General features: G+C 42.3%; 1 protein-coding gene across 4 annotated transcripts in view; it reads right to left on the reverse strand.

The window, feature by feature from the left end:
• The window catches only part of ocrl (OCRL inositol polyphosphate-5-phosphatase), a 120,508-nt gene that overhangs the window by 63,383 nt on the left and 40,128 nt on the right, over nt 1-16,997 (reverse strand). For all 4 annotated transcript variants that reach the window (XM_038776189.1, XM_038776188.1, XM_038776190.1 and 1 more), the window contains 4 exons: nt 10,090-10,181; nt 7,281-7,319; nt 4,778-4,885; nt 2,063-2,182 (listed from right to left, as the gene is read on the reverse strand). In XM_038776189.1, coding sequence (XP_038632117.1) covers nt 2,063-2,182; nt 4,778-4,885; nt 7,281-7,319; nt 10,090-10,181 — 359 coding nt within the window. The remainder of the gene's footprint in view (nt 1-2,062; nt 2,183-4,777; nt 4,886-7,280; nt 7,320-10,089; nt 10,182-16,997) is intronic.

Below are 16,997 nucleotides of genomic sequence, written 5' to 3' on the forward strand. Positions count from 1 at the left end.
GAGAGTGGGGAGGTTAAAATACCCTCTAATGTAAAAGGAAGTAAGCCATAAACGCTGTTTCACAGTAAATCTAAATACAATGCTATCTCTGCTAGTAGATTCATTACAATTCCTGTTGCAGCCTTCAAATATTTCTGGGAAAGCTGCATTGCTGACATATGGAGACAGTGACATGAAATGGAAAAGACAAATTGCTACTTTACAACCACTTCACACGACACCACTTTCATTCCAACCGTCAAGACTAGTTGGAGGGGTAGTGATAAGTAAGGTGCTGAGTTGCGTCATCCCATGTCGACACTCAAGAGTAGGTTTTTGAGCTTCCTTTAATTTTTGTCTATAACTTCTGAGTCCTCTTCACATTGGGATTACCAGCTTCGGTTTAGTTGGTAGCGCTCTCACTAATGAGTCAGAAGGTTGTGGGCCCATTCCATGACTGGAGCACAAAGTCTGATATGCCTGTGCAGTATTGAGGGACTGCTGCACTCTCTAACACTGAATACTCTCTAACATACTGTCTTTCAATTCTGTGTTGAATTGAGGCTCAGTCTGCCTCAGGATGTGAAAGATCACATGGCATTAACCCGAAGAGGAGCAGGTGCTTTATCCCCCCCAACCCACACCTCGCACTTCCAAGTGTCCTGGCCAATACATGTCCCTCAATTAACATCACACAAACAGATTATCTGATCATTATCACATTGCTGTTTGGAACCTTGCTGTGTGCCAATTGTATGTCACATTTCCTACATTATAACATTGACTACACTTCAAAAGTTCTTAACTGACCGTAATGCATGTTGGAAGTCATGAAAGGCATAGATTAACGCAAGTCTTTCTTTGGCAAACATTAGCAGAATTTGTTAAATGATTCAGGCACTTTCATTTGACTATATCCAACCAGTAGAATTTCACCCAAATGCATTTTTTTCTTCTCTTGCCACAAGCATACTCCATGTACATCCACAAAAATGCATAGGTATTATGCTGACCTTGTAAAACTACATGCAAACAGGATATTTCAATTTGAACCCGTCTAAAACCTACTTCTAATGATATGGATCTAAACTCCGCCCAAAGCAAACATTTAGCTGTAACATTTAGCATGGTTCAAGGTAGTGATTTGCATCAGGAGGAGGCCCGAGTCCTTGAAAATATGATAGCAGACTCAATCAGGTCACTGTATTAGTTCAGAACCCAGCACAATGACACTGTGACATTCAATACGCTTGAACTTATCTAAAAAAAAGCTAATTGTTTTAAGAATTCTATCGTCATGTAAAATATATATATATATTTAAAACTTCAAGATAAAGAAGCACAAATGTGATGATTTGTGTAACACTGTTCTACACTGTGCAACTCTTTCTAAATCTTGAAGCTGAAAATGCTTCATACTCTATTCACTTGCATATTTTATACATTATTTACAAAGCTTCATACGACATACAAGTAAAAAGTTGGAAATGTGATGAACTGGTTCAATATGACTGATCTGATGCATTCCTTTTGAGGCAGACCATGCCCAGTAACCTGACTGGAATTGTTCACAGGTGTAGCGGTTTCCCACCAAAGATGGCAATTCGAGGAATTTATATTCTGAGTTAATGGGACACAATGTATCTTTACTATAAAACCTCACTGAATCAATGTAATGGATTGATATGGGCCAGGATGAGAAACACGGAGCAAGATTTTAGCTCACTCAAAATCCATTTGCTTAGATAGTTAAAATTTAGATTAAATGGACCTGATTTTTAAATACAAAAGAAGATATATTCTAATGTTTACAATGTTAATAATGTTTACAATGTTTCTAATTTTATTAGAACATTAAATAGTTCTCTCTTATCATCTCTCTTTTAAAAAAATCAACATTTGGGTCAGTTAATGTCAAGATTTCTTGCTCCATTTCACAGCTCGGCAACAACAAAATAAGCTACTTAAATATTTTACAGCTGTTCTGAGTAAGCAGGTTCAGGCAACTGCTTGGTGTGTGCCCAATGTTTGCCATTTTATTTCCAAAGCATTTGTTTGCCAAGTAATAGCTTGAACCACTTACCTGAATTAACTGCTCCACTTGGTTTGCCATGCAATGGGTCTAATACTTGGGGCCAACTTGCTGATTCCATTCCAAATGGATCCTTTATCACTTTCTCGGCCACAATGCTTTTAGTTAAGGCTTGTTGAATGGGGGAGAAAAAAAAGTCATATGATTTCTTCAAACAACTTAAGAAATCTCCTTCAGCGATTTCTTGACAAGAGAGCAAGATTTGACTTAAAAATAGACTTTTCTTTCGTTTAATGTGCAGTTGGTAGGCTGTTTAACCATTTATCATCAGCTGATTTTACAAAAATTACACATAAATTCTAAGTTGTATCGATAGCTTATGTGATGGTCAAGATTCAGCCGTGGAAAAACATGTACCAGAAGAAATCTAAACAGTTTCACAAAACTCAAATTATGCACTTAGAAACGGAATGGTTATAGCACAGAAGGAGGCCATTCAGCCCTTCAAATCCATGTTGGATTTTTAGAACAAACAAATCAGCTGTTCCCACTCTACTACCCTTTCCCTGCAGCCTTGCAAATCTTCTCACTTCAGTTGAAAGTTACAATTGAATCTGCCTCCCACCAAAGTGTCAGGCAGTGCATTCTAGATTCCAATCACTTGCTGCATAAAAAATATTTTCCTCCTCCCACCATTAGTTCTTTTGCCATTTATACTCTGCCAAAGGGAACAGTTTCTTTTTGTCTAGGCCCCTCTTTCTTTTTAACAACTCTATCAAGTCTCCTCTCTTCTCTAGCTTCTTCAATCTAGCCACATAACTGAAGTCCTTTATCCTATCCCTGCAATCATTCTTGCAAATATGTTCTGCACCCTCTATAATTATACACAATATACCTGAGGCCAAATCAGTGTCTTATAAAAGGTTTATCATAACATCCTTGCTTTTGCACTTTATGCTGCTATCCTATGCCTCTATTTGCCTCGTTTCTAACCATGACTTTGGCAATAGCTAGTGGTATAACTAGTACAGAACAAAGCTGCGATATTCTAGTTATCTATTGAATTCTTCACAAAAATCGTTCCATAAAAATTTAAAAACCGGTTTGTGAAATCGAACTGAACCCACAGACAAATTTTTGAATAATCTCTTCAACATTAGTAATACCACCTTAATTAAAATGAAAAAGGCAAATTTTAATTAATGGATTTCATAAACTGAATAAAGTTATGTTGACTTTCAAAGAATAAATATGTCTATTCTTTTACAGTATATTAAATCAATTTCTTTTTAACCATTGTTATGAAATGCTTCGTGCCACACCATCAATTGAAATTACTAATTCCAGCTTCAACAGTGCACCTGCCTCCCCAAATATATTACATAAGGAATGTCTCAGGATGAGCTCTATCAACCTGATTACAGCACAGAAACGCTGAAATTAAAAGCAATCCACAGATGGCAAAATCAACTTGAGACACCTAGAGTAGAGTAATGTAGATAGCATGTTTACAAACAGTAAGGTAACAATAACAAAGTACAGGTTAACTTTGTTTAATTGAACCATAAACGTCCATGTTTTTAAAAGTATCTGGACACAATTAAGGTATAAAATGCCAGGGTGTTATGAGTTATAGACTTTGCGCAGGAAGCCCATGTGCATCCATTCTGGCAGTATATGCTACCTACAAAACAAAACAGGGCAATTTAATTTTGCACCACTCACAACTTAGGGATATTTTAATGTCTGCTTGGGCAAATATGTTAGGATAGCTCATCTGAAGTATTTTTCAAGTCAGTTCACTGTGTGGAGAATAAATCAGGTTATGGGGGCAATCTACATGCCGAAGTTAATGAAGAATGCAAACCAGGGAAAACTCCCTCTTCAATTTATGCTATGAATCTTTAACGCTTGCTTCAGTCAGCAGATCATTCAAACGTGTTCTTGGTTTAAACATCGCAGCCAAAGGATAGCACTTCCAACAATGCAGCACTGGATGTAGAACGGCGGTGTTGTGCCCGAATGGCGGGTGATGTGGCCGGGAGATGCCATGAGATCCCTCTTCCGGGAACTACACAGCTCACCGCGCCTTGCGAGACCGAACAGAATCTTTTCAGACGTCGTGATCTGAATCCTGCCCATTGTGGGCGGGACCACTATCTGGCAAAACTGCATATTAGTGTGAGAAAGCTATGCGCTCGCCTGATCTACCGAGGCCCTGGCATCTAACTCTTTCGCCTCGGAGATCTCGGATGAGCGCCATTCAGTGCGGAGCCCACAAACGGGGACCAAATGAATGAAACTTTGGGGGGAGGGGGGTCTCCCAGGGGATCAGAGACCCCAAGGTGGTTGCCCTATGGCAGGGTGGCACCCTGGCACTGCTGGTGCCACCTGGATTTTTCCCGCGCCGGGGACTGGCCCCGGGGTGTCCTGCCCATTTGAGGTGATGTGTGGGGAGGGGCATGCAAGGACCCTTTATAGGTGAGTAGATGGTTCGGGGGTCGCATCGGAGGGGAGGGGGGGGGAATTGTAAGAGCCAAACACTATTTAAAAATGGCACCCAATCTTCCTGCACTGAGGAGGTCCGGCGTGGCGTTGCCCGCTGAGGGTCCTGAATTGCAATAAAGTCTCGATAGATAACTGGGAAACACCCGGCTAAACCCGCTCATCACAGGACTCTGTTGCAATTTGGTTAGATCGTGCCCCTTATATTTGCTCCAAAGGAGTTCACATCTCCCGATATTACATCTCAAGTGGTTTGTCTACCTTGTTGAACCTTTTTCACTTCAGTGAGGAAGCTGAGGCAGTACTCATCATCTGGCAACTCAAAGAGGTAGTTCATTTGGTCCCCTTGTATACGGATCCTACATAACCCTATAGAAAATGATCAAATAATCAGTCAGTCACAGGAACTATTGGCTCACAGTTCTTAAGAGTGCAGTTTGGGATACCAATAAGGAAAGCAGTTGAATTCAGAGGTAACAGAATCATGCTTTGGGCAGTAAAACAGGGAAAGCGGCTTTGGACTGAGCAGGGCTGCAAAGACTGCCTTAATCCTGTCTGGTTCAGCCCAAAACAAGTAGTTAGGGAGAGAGGAATAACAATGCTAAAAGAACATGTTCACATTTATCTAACATCTTTCATGTCCTCAGGGCATCTTAAAGTGCTTTATATGTCAAATGAATTATTTTTGAAGTGCAATTACTTCAATGTAGACAATAGTGTCATTTATGTTGCACAAGCAACGAGGCAAAAGATCAATAAATCTTTATTTTGGCGAAGTTAATGAAGAATGCAAACCAGGGGAAACTCCCTCTTCAATTTATGCTATGAATCTTTAATGCTTGCTTCAGTTAGCAGGTCATTCAAACGTGTCCTTGGTTTAAACATCGCAGCCAAAGGATAGCACTTCCAACAATGCAGCACTGGACTGTCAGTCTAAATTATGTGCTGAAGTCCTGGTAATCTTCAGAGTCAAATGTGCTACTAAGTGAACCATACTAAGTGAACCACTAGTAATGCATCATACAGCTTAGAAATTCCCATGTGGCTGTCCATCAATTGGTCTCAACCCAAGGAGACAAGCAAACATTTTAATAGTGGAAAAAATTGTATCAGCTAAATTAGAAGCACGCTGATTAATGGTGACAATTCACCTGCGGTTAAACAATGCCATCATTAACAGCATTCATGGGAATAAATGGTTGGGTACAACTCAGCATTTGTGAACAGTGAAGTGCAGCAGAAGATGCATTTCCCCTTAAAAGGTGAAGCTGTAAAAAAGCTGAACATATCAACAGGGACCTTGCTTGGAAGATAATGGACTGGATTATCTGTCCCGCAACGTCCAAAAAGTGCGTTTCCAAATGGGACGCCGAATCGGGCATCGGAGGAAAATCGGGATCAGCACCAAACTGAACGTGAGGTACAAACCCTCCCCCCCCCCCGGATCCAAGATCATGACCGCGCATGCCAGCGGGAGGATATAAATGAATCCATTTAGCGGGCCAAGCACACTACTCTCCAGCCCTCCATGATTCTCCAGTCCCCTGGGCCAGGAATCACTTGGGCACAAAACTCTTCTGGTATAGAAGGCTAGATGTAAACCGTTGCTGGGCAAACTGACCAGTGCTTTTAAGATCCATGAAGAGCAGAAGTTGAAATCTAAATATTAATTGTTCAACGTTTCCAATCTGGGAAAGCCGAGCTTGGGACAAGCCGTGTACTGAGCTGGAAGTCCTTTCTCCCATATTTAGATAGGAGCAATCAACTCATAGTTTCCAGAGTGATAGAAGATATCACCTTCTCTCCTAAGAAGGAAGTAGGATCTCATTCTGACTAGGATATTTCGGTAGAGTGGCTGGTCCTTCACTTTTGCCTTATTCGACATTTTTTAAAAGAAATTTCAAGGGCTGTAGGAATCGTTGCCAGCATTTGTTGCCCATCCCTAATTAACCTCAAACTGAGTTGCTTGCTAGGCCATTTCAAAGGGAAGTTAAGATTCAACCACATTGCTGTGGGTCTGGAGTCACATTAGGCAAGACTAGGTAAGGAGGACAGATTTCCTTCTCTAAATGACATTAGTCAGCCAGATGGGTTTTTACGACAATCAATGAGAGCTGTCATTGTCACCATTATTGAGACTAGATTTATATTCCAGATTTATAACTGAGTTCAAATTCCACCAGCTGCTGGGATGAGATTTGAACCTCTGTGCCCAGAGCACGAGCCTCAGGATTACAGGTCCACCACGTCGACTATGTCATTGTCTCCCTGCACCGAGGCAAGAATTTAGCATTTAGATAAATTGAGAGTTGGGAAACTATCTCTGCCATATATTAGATCACTTTTCTTGCATTAATTTACATGCTTAAATCAACATCATGTATTATAGCTCAAAGTCCAAGATCAGAAAAGAAAGTTCTAGGTGATGGACTGGAGTAACTGGGATGCTGAGAACTTAGAGAACCAGACCAGATGTGGATGCAAAAGACCTGAGCTACTGTGTGAGCCCTGGGTCTTAATACATAATAGGAACAAGGAATCATGTGTTGGGAGTGGAGAAGTCGTTTTGTTAACAGCTACACTGAAATGTCAAATTATATCTCCTAGAATCAATTAAGACTGATCAAACTGGTACAGTGCTTGCGGGATGAATAACTCTATTTGGAGTATACTTGTTAAAAAATGAATAGCGTCTGCAAGCAAAAAAGCTTTACAGTTCTGCCTTTACATTAAAGTTTTATAAAAATTATTAAACAGTACTCACGAGTAAAAGGGTCATCTATTAAAAGTGCCTCCTCGGCCTCTGAAAGTAAGCAAAATATTTTTAGGTTATGGGACAGTATCTGACAGTTTATTGCACAAGACATACAGCTGAAAATTTCCTCACCATTAGAATGTGTCATGCTGAATGTCAAAGAATGTGCGTAAGGAGAGACTTACAGACAGTGGGATCAATGCAGCTCAAGGCTTTGTGATCAACGACAGTGGAGTGAGGGGCGAAACATTAAAGATCAGTGCTGTAGGACTGAAGAATGTGGCCGAGGAGGAAAGATCAAGGATAGGGTGGGAGGGGAGTGGCAATGGAGAGATTTGAAAACAAAGTCTGATTCTAACTCAATATGCTGACAAGAAGTCAACAAGGATGGAGGTAATAGGTGGGTTCATCAGGAAAAGAAGAGCCATATTTTCAAGACGTTGGTGGGTTCATCAGGAAAAGAAGAGCCATATTTTCAAGATGTTGGAGTCAATTATGGGGGTGGGAAATGTGAGTGGTTAACAAGGAGAACATTAGAGAAACTGAGGCTAAGTTAACTAAAAGTTTCATTGGTAACAATAGTGAGGCACAGCAATGTGTGCAGGTGAAAGACCATCAGTGGACCTGGAATTGGAAAGCATTGGATTTGAAACTCAACTCTGAATTGAACATGATACCATGGTTTTACATTGCTTAAACAAAAGTGGCTTTAGTGAGATAACAAAGGAACAACTTTTCCCACTCGGTATTGAAACTTTGCTAATTTTCAGTCAAAGCAAACTTTGTTGTATCTGTAACTTAAATGTCAGACAGGCAGTCACTAGGTATGAAAATTACTTTTTAAAAAGGCCAAGCAATCAGCATACATACAGAAGTTGATCCGGTGCATTCAGGTGGTGTTGAAAAAGAACATCTCGATCATCAAGAAAAAAAAAAATGGGACAAGAATAGATTTTTGGTGGGTTTCTGGAGAGGATATTGTTGGTTTGGAAAGAAGTCACGCTGTGTTTGAACATGTAGAAATGAAAACATATGGGTGTATTTGGAGGGAAAATGGAAACACTGAGTGGTTGACTATATGAAATGCTGAAGGTATCATGGAGAGGAAGAAAGGATGATTCAACATGGTCAACAAATAATGTAACCCTTGACTTTAGTCAGGTGACCAAGGCAGACAGAAGGATTTTGAGCAGAGTGTTTTGGGAGACTTTGGAGATGCCATCATGCTCAAAAGGACAGTATTTAAGGCAGCAGTTGGAAAGAACATGTAGTTTGACTTGCAGGTTTTTGAAGAGAAAGCATTGATAGTAGCTTTGGAATTGACAGGGCTGTTCACTAAGCAAAGATGTGGTGAAATGCCAGATGCAATTTAAGTTTGCTTGCCTTAGACGTAGGAAGCAGTGACAAAAGGTATCGCGGGAATAGTAGTAGCAATGTGGAAGGATGGAATAATCTGGTGGAAACAAGAGCTATCATGGAAGAGTCAAAAGGAAGCTGCAGAGGTCAGCAGTAATAGTATTATGATGATCGGTGGGGCAAAGGAGTCTCAAAATGAGAGTGAGGTGGTTGGGGAGTGGTAGGGATGGACAAACTTAGAGGAATGTGGTAGTAGGGTTTTGAGAAAGTATTCATTGATAGCCAGAACAAATAGTTTTGGCATATTTTCAAGATAATTCCTGCGTCTGCTCCTTATCAATCTACCTACTCCCATTGTACCCATAACCCATGTATCTAAGTCTCTTATTTCTATGCGTATCAAGGTATCCCAACAATTTTAGGAATAAAAAAAACAGTTAGTGACCTCAATTAGTGATATAGCAAGCAGTTTTATTTTAAAACTAATTTAAGGGATGTGGCACCTCTGGCTAAATCAACTTTTATTGCCCATCCCTGGTAACCCACGAGGAGGTGTTGATAAGCTGCCTTCTTCAACTGTATTCCACATGATGGAGGTACATCCACAGTGCTGTTTGGGTGGGAGTTCCAGGATTTTGACACAGCGACCGTAAGGAATGGCAATGTATTTCCAAGTCAGGATGGTGAGTGACTTGGAGGGAACTTCCAGGTAGTGTTCCCAGGTATCAGCTGCCCTTGTCCTTCGAGATGGTATCGGTCGTGTCTCCTGTTATGTATGAATTCTCATTTATGTAATTGAAGCAAAGATGGTCTTTCCTTCTGCCAACTTTGGTTCATAGAGAGAGGGCAGTGGTTCATCACGTTGATTTCAGACAGATGTGGATCCATGGGTAAAAGATAAATACAAAGAATCATTGCCAAATATCCTTTTTACTGGTCACGGCGCTAGTTCCTATTTTTTCCCCAAAGTCCTATGATTAGCCAAGAAGATTAAAAGATTGCTTCAAATATGCAACATTCGCAGTATACAGGCAGGCAATCTTCATTCAGGTCTCTGTCAGAACTATACTAACTGGATGCTGGTGTGATTAAGATTGAGGCTTTATGCCCTACATTTTCCTTCCCCATTAGTTTTGGAGTGAAGTATTGTCTTATGCTCAGTACCTGCTCAACGATATAGCTGAGGCCATGCAGGAATTGCAGGTCCAAAACACCCACATCTTATTTCTCTGTCTCATATTACAGCACATTACATCACAGCACTAACATCAACTCATTAGTTAATTAACTCAAATTGGTCTAAATGGAAAACAATGGTATTAATATTAGATCACAATTATAAAAGGCAGAGTAGGATTAAAATGAAGAACATTTTTCCCCACTGCATCTTCGGGCAGTATTCTATATTTAAAAAATTATTAATCTACATTAAAAAAATTATCAGAGCTGCTGCTTCATGTACCTTGTATAATGTGAAACTGGTTATTAATGGGGATCACTGTCTGACCCGCGATGGTTCCAACATTAGCTTCTGAAGTTGCAGATATGGATAATCTAGAAGAAGAAACAGAACCACCTTTATTAAATTAACGAGATAAACAATTGCAACAAGTTAATAAAAATTTCCAAGATCCCAGCAGCATAAAACAGGATGCTAATGTAAGAACTGTAAATGTTAGAAATACTTAAAAGGCTGAAGCAGGGTGTGTGGAGAACGATGTTTCCAGTGTGTGACCTTTCATTCACAGACCTGAAACTTTTAAACTTGAATGTAATTTAATGCTCCCCAGAAGTGGACAGGGAAATGGGGAAGGATGTTGCAGGGTGGAGACCCCATTGCCTTCCTCATTTCCACCGATTAAGTCTGGTGCGGGAAGGATTGAAGACGGCCTTTCAGCACAGAGGTCAATTGAAGTCCTTACTTAAGGACCGCCCAGCACCACTGGTATTCAACCTGCAGTAACAGGGCCACACACATGCCAGTAGCTGCTTCAGCTATACAAAACCCTAGTTAGACCCCCACTTGGAGTACTGTGAGCGGTTCTGGGCACCATACTTTCAAAAGGATTATATTGGCCTTGGAGGAAGTGCAACATAAATTGACAAAACTAGGAAGCATAGTCTGAAAATTAGCCTGAGACCATTAAGGAGAATTGTTAGGGGGAACTTCCTTCACTCAAAGGGTGGTAGAGGTTTGGAATTCTCTCCCATAAACAGCAGTTGAAGCTAGAACAGTTGTTAATTTTAAACCAGAGACAGATTTTTGTTCAGAAAGATATTAAGGGATATGGGCCAAAGACAGGTATATAGAATTAGGTCGCAGATCATCCATGATCTCATTGAATGGTGGGACGGGCTCGAGGGGCTGAATGCCTACTCCCAATCCTATGTAAGAGAATAAATAGAGCTCAACCCTACTGAGCATGTCTGTGGCTTGGAAGAGGGAGATGGGATAATCCAGTCTACTTGGGTATTCCAGTACAAAGGAGAGGCTGCTGGTGGCAAGCAGCCTCTTACACAGGAAGACCCCTGCCTTTTAAACTCTCCACTGCTGAGTATTTCCAGCATCTGCAGTATTTTGCTTTTGTAGCAAACTGATTACATACATGGGATAAATGGCACCCAACCAGATATTTTGTGTTGTACCCCAAAATATGTTTCAAAATGTTTATCTTATCTGTAATACAAAAATGTTAATTTAGAAACCCATTAATCACATCTGTTTCTTTTGCAAGTTCTTCACTGTACCAGAAAGTGAAAGCAGTTCAGCAGTCAGACCATAAAATGTGGAAAAAAGACAAGGTCTCGTATTTCAGGTGGCAATTGAGATGGTACAAAGCTATTTTTTATCATAGAGTCCCAGCGCAGAATCATAGAATTTACAGTGCAGCCCATCGTGTCTGCACCGGCCCTTGGAAAGAGCACCCTACACAAGCCCAAGCCTCCATCCTATCCCCATAAACAGTAACCCAACCTAACTTTTTTGGATGCTAGGGGCAATTTATCATGGCTAATCCACCTAAGCTGCACATCTTTGCTCTGTGGGAGAAACCGGAGCACCCACCGGAAACCCACGCACATAAGGGGAGCATGTGCAGACTTCGCACAGACAGTGACCCAAGCCAGGAATCGAACCTGGGACCCTGGAGCTGTGAAGCAACTATGCAACCATGCTGCCCAGAAAGAGGGCATTTGGCCCATCGAATCTACTCTGACCCTCCGAAAGAGAACCCTGGTACAAAGGCCCACTCCCCTGCCCTATCCCTGTAACCCCACCTAACCTTTGGACACTAAGGGCAATTTAGCATGGCCAATCCACCTGACCTGCACATCTTTGGACAACGGGAGGAAACCGGAGCACCTGAAGGAAACCCATGCAGACACAGGACGAACAGTCACAGAGAGATATCAAAAAAGTCATACAAAGGGGAGTTTTAACCCAGTTTATTAATTACAAATAAAATGTTTGCCAGTTATATTTGTGGCAAAGGTATCCTTTTAAGATCACCCGCCATTGACAAGAGCAAGTTTCCTCAGGAGCTGTGAAGCAGCAGTGCTAACCACTGTGTCACCGTAGGAGCTACTGAAATGTAAATCTTAAATAAATCATTAACAAGCATTTTATGACTCAATCCGTTACTTTACCATCTCAAGGCATTTTCCTCCCAGGCCTTGAACAATATGCCATTCCATGACTTTTGCCAGTTTCTAATAGTGGCCTAATACTAATTGTATAGTTATTATGACCACTTTAATCGCTTGAAGCTCAGCCATTGTTTTCTCTTCAATAATACACAATTTTAATAAAATTGAATTCACTATGTTAAAATGATAAAACAAATTGGCATCATTGTGTCAGTCATGTGGTGTTATCTTGAGCTCCGAATTCAATTTCAAATTGATTACATAATATTTTTTTTAAACAAAATATTTTTATTCTCCTCCTTTTTCACCTTTTCTCCCAAATTTACACCGACCAACAATAAACAATAATCAGTAATGAATGTAATGTCAATCCCCATATCAATAACAACGATCCCATCCTCCCACCAAACCCCCAAACAGCATCCCGCATGTTAACAAACAAATGACAAAAAGGAGTCAGGGATCACCCATGTCACCATTAACACAGTCATTTCCCCTCCCCCAACCCTCCTAACGCTCCCCCAATGTTCAATGTAAACCAATTCTCGAAAGTGCATAATGAATAACACCCATGAATTGTAGAACCCTCCATCCTTCCCCTCAGTTCAAATTTGACCTTCTCAAGAATCAAGAATTCCAGCAGGTACCCACGCCATGCCAGGGCACAAGGTGGAGAGGTTGATTTCTATCCCAACAGGATCCGCCTTCGGGAGATCAACGAGGCGAAGGCTACAACATCTGCTTCCGCACCCGTTTCCAATCTGGTCCGACACCCCGAATATGGCCTCCCAAGGGCCCGGGTCCAGTTTCACGGGCACCACTTTAGAGATTACCCTAAAAACCTCCTTCCAGTAATCCTCCAGCTTTGGACAGGACCAAAACATCTGAACGTGGTTTGCGCCCTCCTCCCCCCTCCCGCAACATTCACACACATCTTCTACCCCCTCGAGCTGGCTCATCCTTACCCTTGTGAAGTGTGCTCTATATACCACCTTCAGCTGTATCAGCCTGAACCTCGTACACGAGGTGGAGCCGTTCACCCTCCGGAGCACCTCAGACCAGAACCCCTCCTCCATACCATCTCCCAGCTCTTCCTTCCACTTTGCCTTGATCCCATCCAGTGGTGCCTTCCCCTCTTCCAAAATAGCCCTGTAAACCGCTAACACTACCCCCCTTCTCGAGTCCCCCTGTCGTCAACACCTCCTCCAGCAATGTGGAAGCTGGCTCTACCGGGAAGCTCTGTATCTCCTTTCTGGCAAAGTCTCAAACCTGCATGTATCTAAATATTTCCCTCTGCTCCAGCCCATACATCGTTCCCAGCTCCTTCAATTCTCAAACCGACCCCCAAGAAACAAATCTTTTAGTGTCCTAATTCCTTTCTCCTCTCATCTCTGAAAAATTCCACCCCACTGCCCTGGCTCAAACCTATGGTTCTCCCGAATCGGCATTTCCCTTGACCCTGCCCCCAACCCTAAGTACTGCCGAAACTGCCTCCAAATTGTCAACAAAGCTATTACTACTGGACTCCCTGAGTATTTACCCCGGGGGGCCGTCGTGAGTGGTGCTGTTGCTAGTGCCTTCAATCCCGACCCCCTACACAAACTCTCGTCCACTTTGGCCCACTGGGAGTCAACCCCTCTGACTCAGCTCCGTACCTTCTCCACATTTGCCATCCAGTAATAATACATCAGGTTCGGAAGACCCAAACCCCCTGCCTGCCTTCCTCTCTGTAATAGCACCTTTCTAATTCTGGCCACCTTCCTTCCCCATGTGAACGAGGTAATCATTCCTTCAATCTCTCTAAAAAATGCCTTTCGGCAGGAAAATCGGCAGGCATTGGAAAATAAACAGAACTCACGGCAACATGTTCATTTTAATCACTTGTACCAGACCCGCCAGTGACAGAGGGAGACCAAGCCACCATGCCAGTTCAGCTTTCACCATCCCCACCAAACTAGAAATGTTGTACCTACAGAGGCCCCCCAAATCCCGAGCAAAGATTGATTACATATATTACCTACTTTACAACCTACAGCTTAAAAAATAAAATTGGTCATAAGCGCCATCAGTCATTCAAATAAACTTTAATAATGGGCCAGTCATTGATTTATGTATACCGAGAGGGTGGTTTCAAAACATATTGATTCAAATGGTGCTTAAGCCTTGTTCAATCCTGGATGCATTTTATTTCTTCAAACGCAGTACTAACATTGGGTCTTTACTTCATCCAGACAGGTTTAATGTTTCATCCAAAAGAAAACACCTCCAAGAGTGTAGCTCATTATTAACTGAAGTGCCTGACTGGAGTATGCAATTAAGTCTCTGGTTTGTAGCTTGCACCATGGTCTAGGATACTACCATTGATTTCAGGATGGCACCTATTTTTATAGATCACTGGAAAAACAGAAAAATTTGGGAAGCACTAACGAAGTAGATCTGCGCAGGGCTGAGGCACTGGGAGATACAAAACTAAGGTGCTACTCTGCACAACTCATGGAAAGGTGCAGCTAAATTTACAGTTACCACAGACTTCTTTATGCTCCTCACATTATTGAAAAAGGTCATTCTCTATTTAAATGAAACGTCTCTTACAACTAGATCACTTAACTTATTTTGTTTTTCAATTTAGAGTACCCAATTCATTTTTCCAATTAAGGGGCAATTTAGCGTGGTTAATCCACCTAGCTTGCACATCTTTGGGTTGCGGGGGCGAAACCCATGCAAACATGGAGAGAATGTGCAAACTCCACACAGGCAGTGACCCAGAGCCGGGATCAAACCTGGACGTCGGCGTCGTGAGGCAGCAGGGCTAACCCACTGCGCCACCGTGCTGCCCTTGATCATTTAACTTCTGACTAGCCTATTCAATGTCCAAGTCTCTGACTTATCTCAGTGCTATGAATTGAAGGTCTGAACAAATGTAAACCTCTAACTAGCAGCTCTGAATTACACAGCTGCTTATCAAACGGACTATGAGTCACAGACGTACCCCTACTTTAGTTCTGACTTAAGTCTTCCCCAAATTCTTTGGGTAAAGGAAATCATAATGGTCCTGCTTTCACAAACACATGGCAAGCTGACCAAAGTGAATACAATACTAAGATATGTCATAAATATTTTTTGAGAAATAAATGGTTTTGTTGTAACTTTCGCACAAAAACCCAAAATTTATAATCTTGCCAGCCGAAGGAACAGACTTTTTACTAATTTCATATTACAAGAATATTAGGCTACTTCAGGTCAAATCTCAGTTTGGAATCTGCTACTTATCTGAAATGGGATTAATTTAATTACACACTAAGAACAATATTCTAACATCCTGGAATTTTTAAAGAATATTAGCTTTTCCGAAGCTGCTCCTCGCAAATTACAAAATTAAAGGAACCAATGTGGAGGACACCAAAAGTTTTCAAAAGAGGTTCATAAGATGTAAATAGTTGTAAATGTAATAATGGTTCATGCATGTCATATGACAAAGCATATTTTACAAAGCATGTGGTGTACAAGAAAGGGCATTTGCGTATTATCCAAATGTAATATTTAACTTTTAAATGATTGCGTTTTAGAGCTACCCTTCCACTTATTAATTTGAAAGTATAAACTTAAAAACCTCAATATCATTTGAACTACTTAGAATTTTAACAGCTCTCAATATTTTCAGTTTACGCCTACGCAATATAAATTGTAGCTGACCTGGGTCTGGATTTTCAGTGTGGGAAATGAAGGCTTAGATTCACCATTTGGGAGACTGAGGGCTGGATTCTCCGATTTTGAGGCTATGTCCGGAGCAAGTGTCTAGTTTTACGATGGAAAAGTCAGCGCTGCCCGCACACCGATGCTCTGCCCGATGGGGGACTAGCAGTCACGCCACGTAAACCCCCCAGCGTTCCCAACAGAAACAGCCGGAGAATTGCCGGGTCTGTGGCCACGTCTGCAGCAATTGCGCTGTACAACATGGCGCTGGCATCGCACGGACCCGGCTTGCCAGATAGTGCCCCTGTAACTCCCCTTGCCACCCCCTCTGGCCAGCAGAACAAATCTCTCCCTCCCCCCCACCCCTCACCCCGACTGTGGCGGCGCTGAACACAGTCCGCAGCCGCCAGGCGAGATTGACGAAAACTCAAGAGCACAGGTATCCCATGGCGTTGGTAAGTCGGCCCATCGGGGGCAGAGCATCGGGGGAGGGCCTTCAGACGACATCATGCAGCCGTCCCAACGGCATGCGGCGTACTCACCAATGACCCGGGTTTGGAGGGGGGCGGAGTATCCGAAAACAGGCACCGTCCCCGATTTCGGCGTCAAAAGGGATTCTCCGCCCGATCGCGTATCCCGCCCTGAGAGTCCTCGCTGGAACTGAATAGTGTGCAATTCGCGTTTCCAGTGGGGGTGCTATTGGTTCTGTGATTCAGGTCATGGAAATGGGCCAGCACTCTGCCCACGTGAATTGAAACCAATTCGCAGCCCACTGACAGCTGGAGCTGTTTTTAAATGTGCCAATCACCACACACTCATTGCAATCACCAATCACCACACACCTAATGGGCTCCCATATGACCAGAGGCTCTATGAATACTTACAGGACACGGAAGCAGTGAGAGCAGCCTGTAGGTACCACCAGTGGGGTGTGTTTAAATACTGCAGGAAGGACGGTCTGAGTCTGGCCACCCTTATCCCGAGGGGGACACCCCAAGTGCACGGACCTGGCACCAAGTTGTCCCCCCGCTA

This window comes from Scyliorhinus canicula, chromosome 17, assembly GCF_902713615.1.
Source record: "Scyliorhinus canicula chromosome 17, sScyCan1.1, whole genome shotgun sequence".
Classification (NCBI taxonomy): Eukaryota; Metazoa; Chordata; class Chondrichthyes; order Carcharhiniformes; family Scyliorhinidae; genus Scyliorhinus; species Scyliorhinus canicula.